Source organism: Gymnogyps californianus, chromosome 16 (assembly GCF_018139145.2).
Source record: "Gymnogyps californianus isolate 813 chromosome 16, ASM1813914v2, whole genome shotgun sequence".
In the NCBI taxonomy this organism is placed as follows: Eukaryota; Metazoa; Chordata; class Aves; order Accipitriformes; family Cathartidae; genus Gymnogyps; species Gymnogyps californianus.
In genome coordinates, this window is record NC_059486.1 from 9,320,352 (window position 1) to 9,333,812 (window position 13,461).

General features: G+C 42.9%; 1 protein-coding gene across 2 annotated transcripts in view; it reads left to right on the plus strand.

Moving 5' to 3' along the window:
* Positions 1–561: 561 nt before the first annotated feature.
* Positions 562–13,461, plus strand: part of GALNT9 (polypeptide N-acetylgalactosaminyltransferase 9) — a 157,966-nt gene continuing 145,066 nt past the window's right edge. Inside the window, exon 1 of one of the 2 annotated variants that reach the window (XM_050906606.1) lies at positions 562–802. In XM_050906606.1, coding sequence (XP_050762563.1) covers positions 562–802 — 241 coding nt within the window. The remainder of the gene's footprint in view (positions 803–13,461) is intronic. The other variant, XM_050906607.1, reaches the window with a different exon arrangement.

Genomic DNA, 13,461 nt, shown 5'->3' on the forward strand with positions numbered 1-13,461 from the left:
CGCAACTCCCCTGGCTCGTTCCCCGATCCGTCGTGCCGAAATCCAGCGGCGAGTGCCGGGGCTTGCACCGCAGGGCCCGGGGGCGGGCGGCGGCGGCCCCCGGCAGGGCCGAGATGCGGGGCGGGGAGCCGCGGGCGAGGCGGGGCGGCGCGGCACGGCGGCTCCACCGTGTGCATGTAGATGAGATCCCCCGGAGCACGTCACTCCGCACCGGCGCTCTGCGTTTGGGGCGGCGGAGAGCGAGGGCGGGCGAGCGAGCGAGCGGGAGCCGCCGGAGGAGGAGAGGCGGCGGCTCCGCAGCCAGCAGCGGCTCGGCTCCGCGCCCCGCGCTCCCTGCGCGGCCCCCCGCTCCATGCCGCCCAGCCCGCCGCGGCGCGGCCCCCGCGGGGCGAAGGCGGGCGCCGGGCGGGGAGCGGCGCGGCGGTGCTGAAGGACAGCTCCGCTCCGCTCCGCGCCCCTCCGCGCCCTTCCGCGCCCCGGGCGCGCCCCCTCGCCGGGTGGCCGCGAGGCCGCCGGCCGCCGCGCCTTGATGTGCCCCCCGCCACCGCGCCGGCGGCTCCCATGGCGGTGGCACGGAAAATCAAAACTTTGTTGACGGTGAACATCTTGGTCTTCGTGGGCATCATCCTCTTCTCCGTCTACTGCAGGATCCAGGACCGCTCCCAGGAGCTGGTGCAGATCGTCCGGAGCGCGGATCGCCGGGCCAGGAGCCGCGGCGCTAAGGTGGGCAGCCTGGCCGACAGGGAGTCCATCCTGCAGCGCCTGGACCACCTGGAGGAAGTGGTCTACAACCAGCTAAATGGTACGGAGGGCTGGGAGGGGACGCAGCACCAGTCCCGTGGTGCCCTGTGTCCTGGGAGGGTGCCGCAGATCGGGGAAGAGCGCCCGAAGCGCCCACCCGCTGGGGAGGGAAGCCCGGGCACCATACGCACTGACCCCACTGCTGAAGTGCTGAAAACGAAGGGAAAGAGGTGGCTGCAGGGTTTTGCTGGAGGGATTTGTTGAGCCCACCCCTCTGCCAACTCTCGGTCCAAAGTCAGGACTTCCTCAATAGATGTAAAGTTAAGGGGGCTGCGGAGTTCATGGGTTTAAGGATTGGTGGAAGTCCCTACGAACTGTACCAGGTTTTACAGTTTGCCTGCATATATTAACTCTGCATGGGTAGGTGTTTGTATAGCAAATACACTGTTAGGTTATAGCTGGAAGTCATATACTTGGACTCAGAATGACTTTAAAAACATTCTACTGAGTTCTTATGCTGTATACTTCTAATGGTCTGTTTAAACATAGCACCCATATGTTTCCTTAACGACTTTGCCATTTAAATTTGATATTATCTTTGGTGAGGAGGGGAAGCATCCACCACTTTTTTTAAGACATTCCGTTCTAATTCACCAGCCTTGAAGAACCTTGGTAGGTGAGCAAAGAACCCTTCCACGGTAGTTAGAACAGGCTAAGCCATAAAAGTTGGTATAGGACAACTAACGTTTCATATAGAAACAAATTCTTCAAAACAAGTGCCTTTGTATTTGCATAGATTCGTAAAGTTCTAAATGTGGAACATCAAAAAAATGAGTATGTGATTAAATACATCGGTGCTTTGGACAAGAAGAGGCTGAAGGAGTGAACTTTTACATGAAATTACAATATAAATGTAACATTTAGTGTCTAGCACCAAATAAAACTTCCAGGGTAAATATGTTTAAGTATACCAAATGTGCTTCTAGGCTGCTTGTGAAAATCTTACTCATAACATTGATTTAACAAAGGCTACTGTAGTCTTAAAATGCAGACAAATAGGAGGGTTAGGATAAAGTATGTTTCCTATTACTACTTTCTGAATGACTCTATGAATCTAAGTAGGTTAGACTGTTATGGTAATATGCAGTCTATGCCAGCAAGTGTTATAGAACAGGCATCCCCTTACACGCTCATCTGTATAAAAGGGGGAAGAGAGAAAGGGAATGTGGAGTGTGGGTGTTAGTCACAGCAATACACATTCATGAATTAGAGGCGAAGTGTCAACAGCTGTGTTTCCTAACCGTATTTTGGAGCAGTTTTGAAGAATGTAGGATATTAAGAGGGAAATCCTCCTCCCAAATTCACTGAAGCCATGGAGTTCCCAAACTAAATTAGATCAGTCCCTGAGCTATATCCATCATAGCTCAACTGAATGAGTTTTTTTGGCCCGAATTGATTTGTTCTTGGTGTTGTTCATAGGTGAGACTTTGGGTAGGATTTACCTGCTCTGGGTTCATCTCAGCGTAGCATCCCTTGGAGAATCAGCAGGGGTCCTTAATGTACTAGGCAGGCACCATTGCATGTAATGACTGTGGCTTCACAGTAAACAGGAAGTTCTCTGTAAAGTATACCTCTGTTTTGGGGACTTTCTTCTTCTTCTTCTTCTTTCATTTCGTTTGTTGGATATGGAACTTCATAGTGAAATTACTTGAACTTAAATGTTATATTGCTTCTTCAGGTCATAATAAACACTGCAGGCAGTTTCTTCTTCTTGAAAGTTCTTACACAGGAAAATACAGAAAGTTTTTCAAGCTGAGCTGTTCAAATTTCCTATTCATTTCCCTTCAATTTCTCTCTGACACAGTTGGGTTTTTTATTACACAGTGGTACATTAATACAGATAATTATTTCATCATCATTGTGAAAAGATCCTTTGTTGCTTTCTTCTTTTTTTTTTTTTTCCCCCATCCTGTGGCAACAAAACCGAAAAGTCCTAAAAAATTAGGAGGTGCTCCACTGAAATCATCAAGTTGCATCACTGTAGGTGAAATCAGGATCAAGCATCTGTGTTTGGGTTTAGCTTACTGGTATTCCATTTTTAACATCATGACTCATTACTTATGCCATTAATGGGCATAATGCTGCTCTGGCAGCATTGAGATTCAAGGGAGCCTGTCTGTGATGATGCTCTACCGTGTCTCACAGAAAGACTGGTATTACAGAAGCACTCTGTCTGCTCTGGTGCTGTGCAGTTTCATCCTAATGTCAAGCAAGGTTTCTCAGACACTAGCCTGTCTACTGCTTCATCACAAGGTTAGAGAGCCATCTGAGGCCTTCTTGGATGTTAGTTTTTCATGAGGTGGGTCAAAGTCACTTTTATATGGAGAGGCAGACATGGGTAGACAGATTTTATTCATAAGGAATATGAATTCCTTGCATACCCAGAACTCCTGCAAGCACCAGGAGTTTGAGTCCAGCTCAATGTTATTGTTATAGTAGGTCTGTCCAGATCAGTATTTCAATTTTCTGCTCTTGGTTCTTTCTATTTTGAGATCAGCAAATTTAGAGCCACCTATTAAGTATCTTACATTTTTGGTAATAAAGTCTCAGTGTTCTTTTATTTCATTTTTCTCTTCCATTCGGATTAGTCCTAAACTGGTAAGACCTTACCTGGATTTTCTAGGGACTCTGTTGAATATCCAGTGCCATAGAAAGATGCTTCTGTGAGAGACCAGCCCTGCAGCTGCAGCTATACAGAATTTTGTTTCTGTCACACTTATTTGTTTGCATGCAATCAAAGAAATGTTATTTGAAAGTGTACCTTCTGCAAGGAAAAATAAACACAAGCAGTAACATTACAAGTGTATCAAGAGGCAACCTAAAACTGATCACTAGAGAACTCATTAACTTTTCAGTCCGAATAACAACTGTGCATACAACGCCTGTGGAGGTGTGTGTAGAACGCAGAGGACCATGCATGAAAGTCAGTAGAAAGCTGGTCCTTGCAATTATCTTTGGCAGAACAAGAATTTTTAGAATAGAATGAATGAGAATTGCCATGATTCCCTGCAGAGTCGTGCAGACATACACCCAAACAATAGTTTTCAGTTGGCTCGTGCTTTGGTTTTCTATCAACTTAGAAAAATAGTATTTCTGAAAGCTTTCTTTACGCTCAGCTGCTGTTGTTTTTGGTGGAAGTAAATGAATGGAGCATGCAAAGGGAAAGGAAAGCAATGAAACATGCCTGTGGAATTTCTTTGGTGAAACTTTATATTACCTCTTAATATTTGATTCTGGGTATAACATTTATTTTGAAAAATTGAGTTATTCTAGATCTAGTTCATCAATCTATATATTTTTCCTTTTTTACTCTGGTATTTCTATTGATGAATATGATTTATTGTTAGTCAACACAGAACTAATGCCAGGTAGACTTAGTAGCAGCAATTAATGAAATGGCATAATGATAATACCTTGGTATTTTCTTCCTTTGCCTCTATTTTTTGTAAGGGGGAAAAAATAAAAAAGATTTAATTGACTGAATTTTTCCCCTAATTGTTTTGCATCTGAGTCTGTTGCTAATGATTTACCATAGAGGATAAAGAATTTTTGATGCCCCAAGTAGAGCATAACCTTTCATGCCAAAAGCAATTGAAGGGTCAGACTACAATTTCACTGTAATTGCCTTTTTCCCTTTTCACTGTCTCTTTCCAGTAATACACAACAATCAATACAGCATGTAATTAGATTTCATTCAATCTGCAAAGATTAAGAGAGTTTTCATCTTCTCATTATGTATGCTCACATCATGTCTTCCTACCCATGTCTTCTACATTAGACCTCTTTGACCTGTTCTATTGCAGACGTGGAGGGACAAGTTTGGAGTATTCCCTTGAATTTGACAGATTATCATTCTTTACACATCATAATTTGATTTTGCTCTCTTTGGGAAGATTAAATACAATAGCAATTTCCAGTATCATAAATGGAATTTATATTGCATATGCATTTCATGGAGGAAGCTGGGGGAAAAAAGTGGACAATTCACATAATTGCAGCACACAGGCTTAAAATGATGGAAATAGCAGGTCCTAGGTGCAGAGGACTGATTCATGCAGACTGTGACTCCTGATTTTTAGAGTGTACTGGAAGCAAAGTGATTGCATTTAAAATTCAGCCTGGCAATCTGCATACTTTAAAGGTACAATAGTATTTTTAAAAGGACAGTTTATTCTTCATAGGCTTGGGACTGGTTGAAAATGGTTCCAAATTTCCATATCGAAAGTAAAGGCTGGGAACAGGCTGCAAATGAATCATGTGAATGTCCACATCACATTTGTCAAAAAGAAGCTTTTACAGCTGGCAACTTTCAGTCGAAGAGTAATTCCTTTGCAGAGGAGAGAGGTGAAGTCACATGTGCATGGGGGAAGATTAAGTGTGACTGCCAGCCTTGCATTACTGAAACTGCACTTTCTCATACCCACATACAGATTCTCATGATATAACTATTTCTATTTCATTTGTTTATGGTCTGATGCTAACATGCATCTGACAAAATTAGCACATAATTATCTCCAAAAATATCAGCTTACTTGTGGGGACTGCTCTCAGCCATGTGCTTTCCTTGTCCTAGTGAGCAGCTTCTTCATCTGGTCTCATTAGAGGATTTTTTTAAGAAATGCAAGGTTGGGCCTAGTGAAGGCAGGAGTGAAAAATATCAAATACTTTTTTTTTTTTTTTTAAGTTAGGCTGCAGTTTATTGGTTCGCCACACAGCATATAACAAGTATTTTAAATTGTTCTGGATCAGTTACTCAAGCTTAGGTAGTTAACCATTGTTACAGGCCTGACCTTCTGTATTGCAAAGTGATGGTCAAGTCCAAAAGACTGATTTCCACTTCACATTGACTTTAGCTGTGTTAGTCTTGATTTATGTAGCTGAGGAAACTCATAATCAGTGCTTTCAGGAAGGCCAAGATTTTATTCCCCAAAATAAAGGCAAAAAACATCCTGAGTCAATATTTGGATAGCCCCTATAAAAATATAAGGTAATCGAAATAGTATTAGTCTATTTAGGCACTTTAGGAAGAAAAGGTCTAAAAGTTTGGTGGAAAAAAGGGTAAATCTCTTTTGTAAAACAGGCAAAATTGCATTCAACTCTTCAAAATATTGACAAATACAAAAACCGTATCTCCATTCCAGCAGCACATCAGTGATTTTAAAGTCTCTCCCTGTACTCTGTGTTTCATATACTGGTAACTTTTTTTTTTATGTAATGTTTCTGCTTTTTGCATTTGTAGCTGGGAAGAAAGCTTATTTTGACAGAAGAATCGTGGTAATTTTGTCAGACTCATTTATTTGTGTAGAACTTGAATCATTTGTACTATACAGGATTAAAAGCAACGTTTACAGAGGTGGAAAGAAAATCTTTGGCTGATGTTGGTTTTGTTGCCTTTTAGGAGGTATTCCAGTTCAGTTTCTTTCCATTTCTTTGTAGATGTGGCTGGAGTTGGAAAAGCAAGTATGGGTCTGTCATCTTTCTAGTGAAGAGCTGCAGTGTGATTGTTGCACATCCATAACCACCATACAGTTTTAGAGGATTAGAAAACCTGGCTTTAACTTAATACCCTTGATAGTGGGAGGTGGGGTTGTTTTTTGAGTTCAGGGGTTTTTTTTTGTTTATTTGATTTTTTAGTAAGTAAAGGCAGGTAGTAGTTAAACCAAGAGCATTATTTAAGAATGTCGTTCCAGCCACTGAGTGAATGGCTGTTCTCCAAGGAAATAATAAGATTTATGAAAGGAAGGAAAAGAAATGAGTCATGTTTAACAAATCTTCATTTTATTAATGCCCCTCTTTAACCTTACTAATGGGTACTCAGTCTCTCTCAGTATAGTTGGCATACTTTTTTATTATTGTTATTATTTGTGGGGTTTCACTTGGTAGTCATTTCCATCAGTTTAAAACTGATAAACTGAAAGGAAAAAAAAAAGGAAAAGAGCCTGTGATGTTCTGGATAACAGGAAGGAAGCAAACCCATGACAGCAGAGCAGCTTCCAACCTTGTTGTAGTCCTATTGATCAAAACTGTCCTCTGAAATCAGAGAACTTTAGCTTCTGAGAATGAAAGCCAGATAAAGATTCTCCCACTGAGCCAAAGTCATCTTCTCCTGAGAGCACAGAGCTAAAGCAGCCAAGTGCTAATTAGATGTGTATATGACTTCTGTCTGCTTTTCCTAAAACCCATAGCTATGGTGCCATGGAAATGGCTGTGAATATCTGAAAGCCTCCTAGGTGGAGGCAAAACCCATATCAAGGACAGCACGGCAGATGCAAACAGATTAAAAATTGTCTTTTTACCCTATAGTTCTTAATCCTTTCAGGTGTTCTGGAATATCCAGGTTTCCCAGACAGTTTTGGAGACAAGCTACAACGCAACTGACACTTGCTGGTTCCTCAGCAAGTCCTGTAGGACATAAGAAGAGCATAAAAATTACCTGTAGCAAGGCTATCTCCTGAGCCAAGACTTGCTTGACTTATGGAACAGAAGGGAGTAATCAGGGAGCAGCATGATGACATTTGGTCTCAGGTCCTCTCATTTAGCTGGGGTTACTTTGAGTTTAAATGCATGGTAGTACTGTTGGGGATGAAGGCGACAATCTTGGTTCTGTAACTTATTTCTCAGTCTAATGTGCTAGGCTTTCAAGTTCTTATTTGCAGACTCTCCAGCACACTGAAGAGTATGGAATTTCACCTCGTGAAGATAGCTTCAAAGCTTGGTAGGCTTCATCTTTTCAGTGCTGGCTTACCTCTAATTTTCTGTCCTGTCTTCTTCTATTGCCCACAGTATCAGCACTGGTTGCGTACAAGAGCGTGGCATGGATAACCTGTATGACTTCTCTGGCCTTGTTTTTTTAAACTCTGAAGCAGTAGGAAAGGGCCTTCATTTGCATCAACAAGAGGTCCTCTAAAACAGAGAGACTTGAGGATGAGATTACTATTTGCGGCAAAACGGTCCTTTCTTCAAATTGAGCTTCACCAGCTGGCTTGCTGAAGTGCTGTCACACCTGTGATCTGGTGTAGATCTAAATGGAGTGAGCAGTGTGTGTATACACAAGTCTGTAGATGTCCAAGGAAGTGGTATTTTGGAGCTGAGTTCTGCTTTCTTACCCCTCTGTTTGACATTCTCCTCCCGTGGTGAGGAAAGTGGGCTTGTGCTTCTGTGGTTCTTTGCACTAGCTTTTTATTTCACCTGGTTTAGCTAACTTGGACTCATTGCTATGCGTGGAAAGATAGTGCAGCAGCACTTTCTGTGGGAAATCCGGCGGAACATTCAGAGGAGCTCTGACACCAATTTCCTACCACTCTCACTGCATTTGTCAGGCCATTTAATTTCTGAATAATTGTGTGTGTTCATTTGTTTATGCCTCTTATGTCATCTTGCTGAAATGTGTGTTGAGAGGTCTCGCTTCAATGTCTATAGACAAGTTTGTTGGTCTTGTAGTAAGAGGAAGAAATGGATGTCCTCAGTATAAAGTAAACCCACTTGCTGTTCACCTTCAGACTAAGTTACTCTGTGTGCATTCTGCCCAGTCTTGCAAAGCTGTCTTGCAAAGCAGATGTGGCTACCTGCCTCTCCCTTTATTTTGCTTGGATGACTTGTTCTGAGGGATCTGCTCTCAACCCAAGGATGAGCCTGGGACCATGAATTGTTTTGTATCCTCAGTGAGGGGAGTCCTTAGTGAAACAATTCACTAGAAAACGGCCAGTTCTGGGACTCTCTGACAAATGGCAAAAGGCCTAATATATGTGGTTGGTTTTTTTTTTTTCAAGTATGTCTTTGATTACTGGCTTTGGAGAAGAGTCTGAGGGCAGCTGCAGGGTAGATAGCTGAGGAGACAATAGACTGATTCTGCTTTGTCATCATGAGCGGTGTGGACGCATAGTTTTCTCAGGGGCTGAAGAGTTGTCTAAGTAAATGAGCAAAACATTTTTAGAAAAGGGAAGAATATAGATTTCTGAATATTTTAAGCTTTGTACCACCTCCTATGGAGCCGTTCTCTAGAAGCCCTTTCACTTGCCACCAGAGTCTGATTTATACTTTTAATTCTTGAGCTGTAATTTGCATGTCATCCTGGGAGAATGGGCAATGATTAAGAAACCTGAACCAAGGAAAAGGTTTTTGAAAGAGCTTCTCTAAGCACTGCTAGTTAAAAATGGTTCTGTCAGGCAGAGGCATTTGCTGCCAGAATACTACAGGAGAGGGTTACCTATTTCAGAGCATGATCTGGAAATCACATTTAACCCAAACTCAGTGGATGAAAATACAAAGGAACATGTTGGGCCTCTGAGATTCTCTAGTGCATTTGCTTCAATCTTAACCTCCTGGGCTAAATGTTAGAGCAAATGCGTAAGAGGCTGCGGTAATGCCAGTATCTCCCTTGGGCTGAATAGCCAGTGTAAAATGGTACAGCACTGGCAAAAGCCATGCTATCCCCCAACAGATCACTGACACCTCCTTCCTCTCTGCAAGGCCAAGACATGTCTGTGGAAAGAAGCTGCTGATGTAAAGGCCTTTGTTATCTGTGGGCCAGTGGACTCCGCTCCAGGAGGACAATTCCTTGGCTATACAAACCACTGCTTTCCCCTCTTCAGGCAATTAGCTGTGGCAGGAGGGAGAGGAGAAAATCTGAGCCTGTGTAGGCAAAAGGGAGCCGTGGAACTCAATTATCTACCTTTTACTTACATTTCAGAGCTACTTATACAGGCAATCCAGTTGCCTTTACTGGAGTACTCATGAGAACAGATGCTCACTAGTGTAAGGGTCTCACACACTTCATAAGACATGACTCAAACCAGCTTTGCTAGAGTTGCATTTGAATCACTGCTTGGTACAAGCAGCATAAAAAGTCTCCCAACTAGGCTTTAATGTCTGATAAACTGATCAGGGAAGAAAATGGATCCTGCCAGGTCTCTCTCTGCTGTGAAGTTCTTTAAATATTCAGATACTGTGGAACACAAGTACTACCTACAGAGGTTCACGCAGGGCTGTGTTAGACTATGCAGAGATACCTGTGAGGGTTATCCTCTGTCATAGACTTCATAGGCTCATGAAGCACAGAGCTGGTCTCTCTGGGATTACCAATGTGTTACTAGTTTTTGTTCCTGGGGAGAACTGTTAAAAATCACATCTGTGATACAGTCAGCAGTCGTGTTTAGTAGGGAATCTATGTCAGGTACAAATCCGACACTGCTTTCTAAGCAAACCGCAGATCCTGCCAACCCCTGTTCTGCTGTCAGCAGTGCGTTGTGTGGACAGTGACAGACATTGCTGGTGGGATGGGGTAACTTGCTCAAATAGGTTTTTATGCCTGCAGCAATGATCTAAATTCTCCTCAGCTCACCCAGGCACTTAGTCCTATTGAAGCCAGTTGCCTAAATTAATCCGTGCTATTGATCCTGAAGCATCAGCACAGCCAGTAGTTATCAGCATAGTAACTCCAGTAGTAAATTTGGCCAAATGAAGGTACTTCTGCCACGGGATGAACAGTATATTGGCTAGTTATGATGATGTATATGTAGTATAAAGGATGAATTCATGCTGTGTCCCTGTACTACTTTAGTATTGTTGAGAACAGGATCCTTCCTCCTTGAAGGTTTTGGAGTGATTCCCCTTTCCAGTATAGATCTGGTGAGCTTTGTGTTTATACCTCTGACTCCTACTACTGGAGTCTTTGATTGCTTCTGTGTTTGCACTGTTTGGCTCCAGTTTGCATTTTGCAAAAAGAAGTACACAGACCAGGAGGTCAGATTAGCAGCCTTATCGTGGCTGTCTTGCTCCTGGTATCTGAGCAAGCTTTGTTCAAAGATTGATTTATCTGTTTCCACAACACTGCACAGTACTATCTACCTACCACAGAGCAAAACTGAATCCTCTTCTCACACTGTGTCCGTTATGTATGCAACCCCCCATGCCTCCGCTACTGCCTGTGCTCCCATGGACGTAGCTCCCCCGTCCCTCAGCCAGTGCCTGCCTGGTAGAAGCCCTTCACTTTTGACCTTTGAGATCTGCTTCTGCCTATGATAATTTTTGTCTCAGTTTGACAGTGCTGGGCAAATTGGTGCCTAATTCACGGAGTCTAAATGGGATCCAAAACTAGGCTTTTCTTCAAGATTTGATTGAATACGTATTTTTAGTGTGCATATGCAATTAAATGCGTATGGGTTATCTGCATCCTACCTGAATGCTTTAACCACTAGTATATTGTTTAAAAAATAAAAACAAAAGGAGAATCATGTAACTTTCCCTTTAGGTGAAGAATAAGACCTCTGCTGCATTCTTTAGAGCCGTAGGTCTTATGTGGGCAAATGTTTTCAGACCTCAAAGCAAGGATGGGACTTTTCATTCCCGCCTTTTCAGTGTCCTCTGTTGACTAGCCCCATCCCGAGCCTCAGCCAAAGGTTTGAGCTCTCCCTGGAGGGAGAGCAGGTCCTTCCTGCAAGCACTCAGCTTGGACCCCAGATGCTAGCACCTAGGAGTTATCCTCAGTGTGTTAGAGCACTTTGGAATGCATCAAAAACTGGAACTTGTGCAAAGTCACACAGTCTCCAATTCCTGTTTCCCACAGCCCAGACTAGCATCCTAGCCAAGGTACTGCCGTACCATTTGCAAAGCAAAAGGGGCTTTGTTGCACAGGAGCTCATTTTTCTTGGAAGGTATCCACCAAGACAGCTGGAAAGCCCTTTCCTGCAATACCAGAGAAGTTTGCTTCTCATTTTGTCTCTGGCATTTTTGGTAGGGTGATAGGGTTAATTGGTTGTTTTTCATTTGGATTCTTTACACTATTTTTGTATTTTATTTGGCAATGGGGCCTTCCTGCCCTTTTAGAAATTGAGTTTATTTTTTCTAGAGCTCTCATATGCCTCTAGGATGTGAAGCTTTTGTAAATAAAAATGTATTTTTTGTTATATTAACTCATTTTCAAGCAAGCCTTGTGTTGTAGAAAAGATTGCTGGTATTCTTTGCTGTCCATACTGAACTGAAGGCAGTGATAAGACTAAAAATATCCCCAATTGAAATAGCATTGTATAACCCAAAGGTTAGTCTTCCTCAGGAATAAAATTTGCAGTCGCTTTATAGATTCCTTGTAAGGCAGATTTCTAGTCATCCAGCCATGTGTAAAATGAAGCTACTGATAGCTGCTAAATTTTGCATCTGCAAAACTCCATCCCAACGGTGACTACCACAAGCATAAACCTGCTGATGAAAGATGCTGATACCCATTGTGCTGGTGTCAGCTGGCCAACGAGGCTCACGTATTCCTGTGTTGTTGGTGTTACAAGCACTGTACTGGAGGTGCTGAGCAGGGATTAGGTACCGTTCACACCTCTAACAGGAAAAACAGATTTTGCTGCACAGAGCTGTTAATCCTAAAACATGATGATAGATTGCAGGTGGCTCCATGTAACAGATGGGAGTGGAGTATGAGGTAAGAGTGAGCTGATCATGTTCAAGTTATTAAACAACCTAATACTAGCTGTCTAACTGCTGAAATAGTTGATGCTTACAACTTACGCAAGCAATGAGTGGGTTTGGCTTGGAAAAATGGGTGGTTGAGTGGTTTAGGTGTTAGCCTGTGTTAATCTTGGGTTTGGAAACCACATTTTTTTGGTAGTTCTGTTACATAATTTCCGTGTCACATGGAGAATCCTCCGAATCCAGGTCTGCAGATTTAGGCTTCTGACTTCCAGCACCATCACAGGAATGTGGGCAGCCAAATGCTCCACTGGAGCCTGCTTGTGTATTTCTTCCTGGTGACCAGTCTTTTCTCCCACTTTTTAATGATCTTTTGCATCTGCTAGAAGTTGCAGCTCTCTCAACACTTGAAGAATGTCTTTTGTTTATTCACTGCTAGTATTGTAGGGAGAAGTACAAAGATTTGCAGGTATTAATTAGGAATTTCCCATCTTTCTTCAATTTAATATTTGGCAAACTCACTCGATATATCCTTCCTGGGATACTCCTTTAGGCGTAGACCTGAACATATCAGCACCTGCACTGAACACTTGGCTCTCAGCTGCTCCAGCTTTGAATACACAAAACCAATAATCTTTGATTCTAGACCTGTGCCAGCCTGATCCTCCTCCTGAAATAGATCCATCTGGCTCAATGCATTTTCATTCAACAGAAAATTAATTCTGGAACGGAAGTGGCTTTTATAATGCTAGTATCCAGTGGGGTTATATGTAAAACCTTCTGTTTTCTGAAAGAGTCAGCTTGGTATGGTTCCCATATTCACAGCCATGTTCCCATTTCCGGCCTACAAAACTCTAAGCCAGGCTGCAGAGAGCCCTCTTAGATGAGGTCAGGGAATTAAAAATTTCTTCTGTGATTCATTCTGAACCTGATCTGCCTAATAACTGGATTCTTTGTCTCTCTCTTTCTGTCACATTAAAAAGTTCACAAAGTGAGATTTTTAAGTCTTCCTTGCACAGTGAGAAGAGTGAACAAAAGATATGCGGAAATGGAGGAGAAATATTCATGAGAGAACAAAGACATGGCCTACCTTTGAAGCTGGGGTGGTGCAGCCCGGCATGCCAATGGACACAGGCTGAGTGATGCAGCCCTCAGAGGTGGCGTTGATCATTGCAGAGGGCATTTTTGCATATGTTACAGGACTACTTGTTTAGGCATCTCTCAGCCTTTAATCATACTGACAAGAAG